This window comes from Fukomys damarensis, unplaced genomic scaffold, assembly GCF_012274545.1.
Source record: "Fukomys damarensis isolate Sample0158 unplaced genomic scaffold, DMR_v1.0_HiC HiC_scaffold_39, whole genome shotgun sequence".
Taxonomy (NCBI): domain Eukaryota; kingdom Metazoa; phylum Chordata; class Mammalia; order Rodentia; family Bathyergidae; genus Fukomys; species Fukomys damarensis.
In genome coordinates, this window is record NW_022900951.1 from 20,208,924 (window position 1) to 20,210,213 (window position 1,290).

Below are 1,290 nucleotides of genomic sequence, written 5' to 3' on the forward strand. Positions count from 1 at the left end.
CCCCAGCCTCAGGCCCAGGCCCAGGCCCAGCTCCATCCCCAACTCCAGCCCCAGCTCCAGCCCCAGTTCAAGCTTCATCCCCAAACCCAACCCCAACCCAAACCTCAACCCCAGCCCACAATGCAGGCTGAGCTATGTCAGTTGATTGTACAACAGCCCCAGCCCCAACCTGAATCCCAACTCCCGTCTCAACTCATGGCTGACCTGTATGAGTGGATTCAAGAACAGCTCCAGTCCCAATCCAAATCCCAACCCGAACCCCAGACTGAACCCCAACTCCAGCCTCAATTCCTGGCCGATCTGTATGAGTGGGTTCTAGAACAGCTCCAGCCCCAACCCAAACCTCAACCCCATCCCCAGTCCTATCACCAGCCTGAGCTCTGTCAGTGGATTCCACAACAGCCTCAGCACCAACTTGAACCCCAACTGGAACCCCAACCGCAGCCCAAGCTGTATCAGTTTCTACAGCAGACCCAAATCCAACGAGAACCACAACCTGAATTCCAACCCCAGCCCCAGCCCCAACCCCAACCTGAGCTGCATCAATGGATTCTACAGCAGACCCAGCCCCAACCCCAACCCCAGCCTGAGCTGTTTCAGTGGATTCCACAACCGCCCCAGCCCTAACTTAAACCCCAACCTGAATCCAAGCTGTATAAGTATCCACAACGCATCAGCACCCCACTACTTCTCTTCCACCACAGCCTGTCCCACAGGCTTCTGTCCAAGGTCTGAGCAATCAGGGGTTGGCCTTGCCGGCTCAGCAAGATGTTCTGGGGAACCTTGATGAAACACCGTATTTTGTGCCACGCGAGCCAGCTACATTAGGTGAACTTTTCTCTGGCCAATTCATGCTTTCTTCACAGGTATACCAGGTTCCTCCCACTCTGCAACAACAGCTGCAGCCCCATGGGCACGTGCAGGGGCAGGGGGCTGCACCCAGTGTCTGTAGTGACAGTGGCTCCTCAGGCCTCTCAGATACCCCACTGTGGCCACATCAACAGTAGCATCAGCAGAGGCTTGCCAGCCACCTCAAAGTCCTAAGTCTTACCTCAGTTTCCCTGTTTTTAGAATACACATGAGGTGGCGCTAAATATGTTTTGAGCTTTTACTTCATCTTTGGTGTTTTTGATGTATTGGTATTTTACATTTTAAAGCATAAGCTCTACACCAAAGCACAATCCTATGATCTTTACATAAAAACAGGGAATACATTAAATTAACCATGAGAGTCTTCCTGAAGTTGCTCTCTTTGTTGTTGCTAACCTATTTTACTGTAGCATTTTAACA

At 51.7% G+C, this 1,290-nt stretch overlaps 1 protein-coding gene across 1 annotated transcript in view; it reads left to right on the forward strand.

Annotated features, from left to right (window-relative positions):
- The window catches only part of LOC104850312 (transcription factor SPT20 homolog), a 4,436-nt gene extending 3,392 nt beyond the window's left edge, over positions 1-1,044 (forward strand). Inside the window, 2 exon segments of the mRNA XM_033760464.1 lie at positions 320-729; positions 867-1,044. Of these exon segments, the coding sequence (XP_033616355.1) occupies positions 320-729; positions 867-1,044 (588 nt within the window).
- Positions 1,045-1,290: the final 246 nt, after the last annotated feature.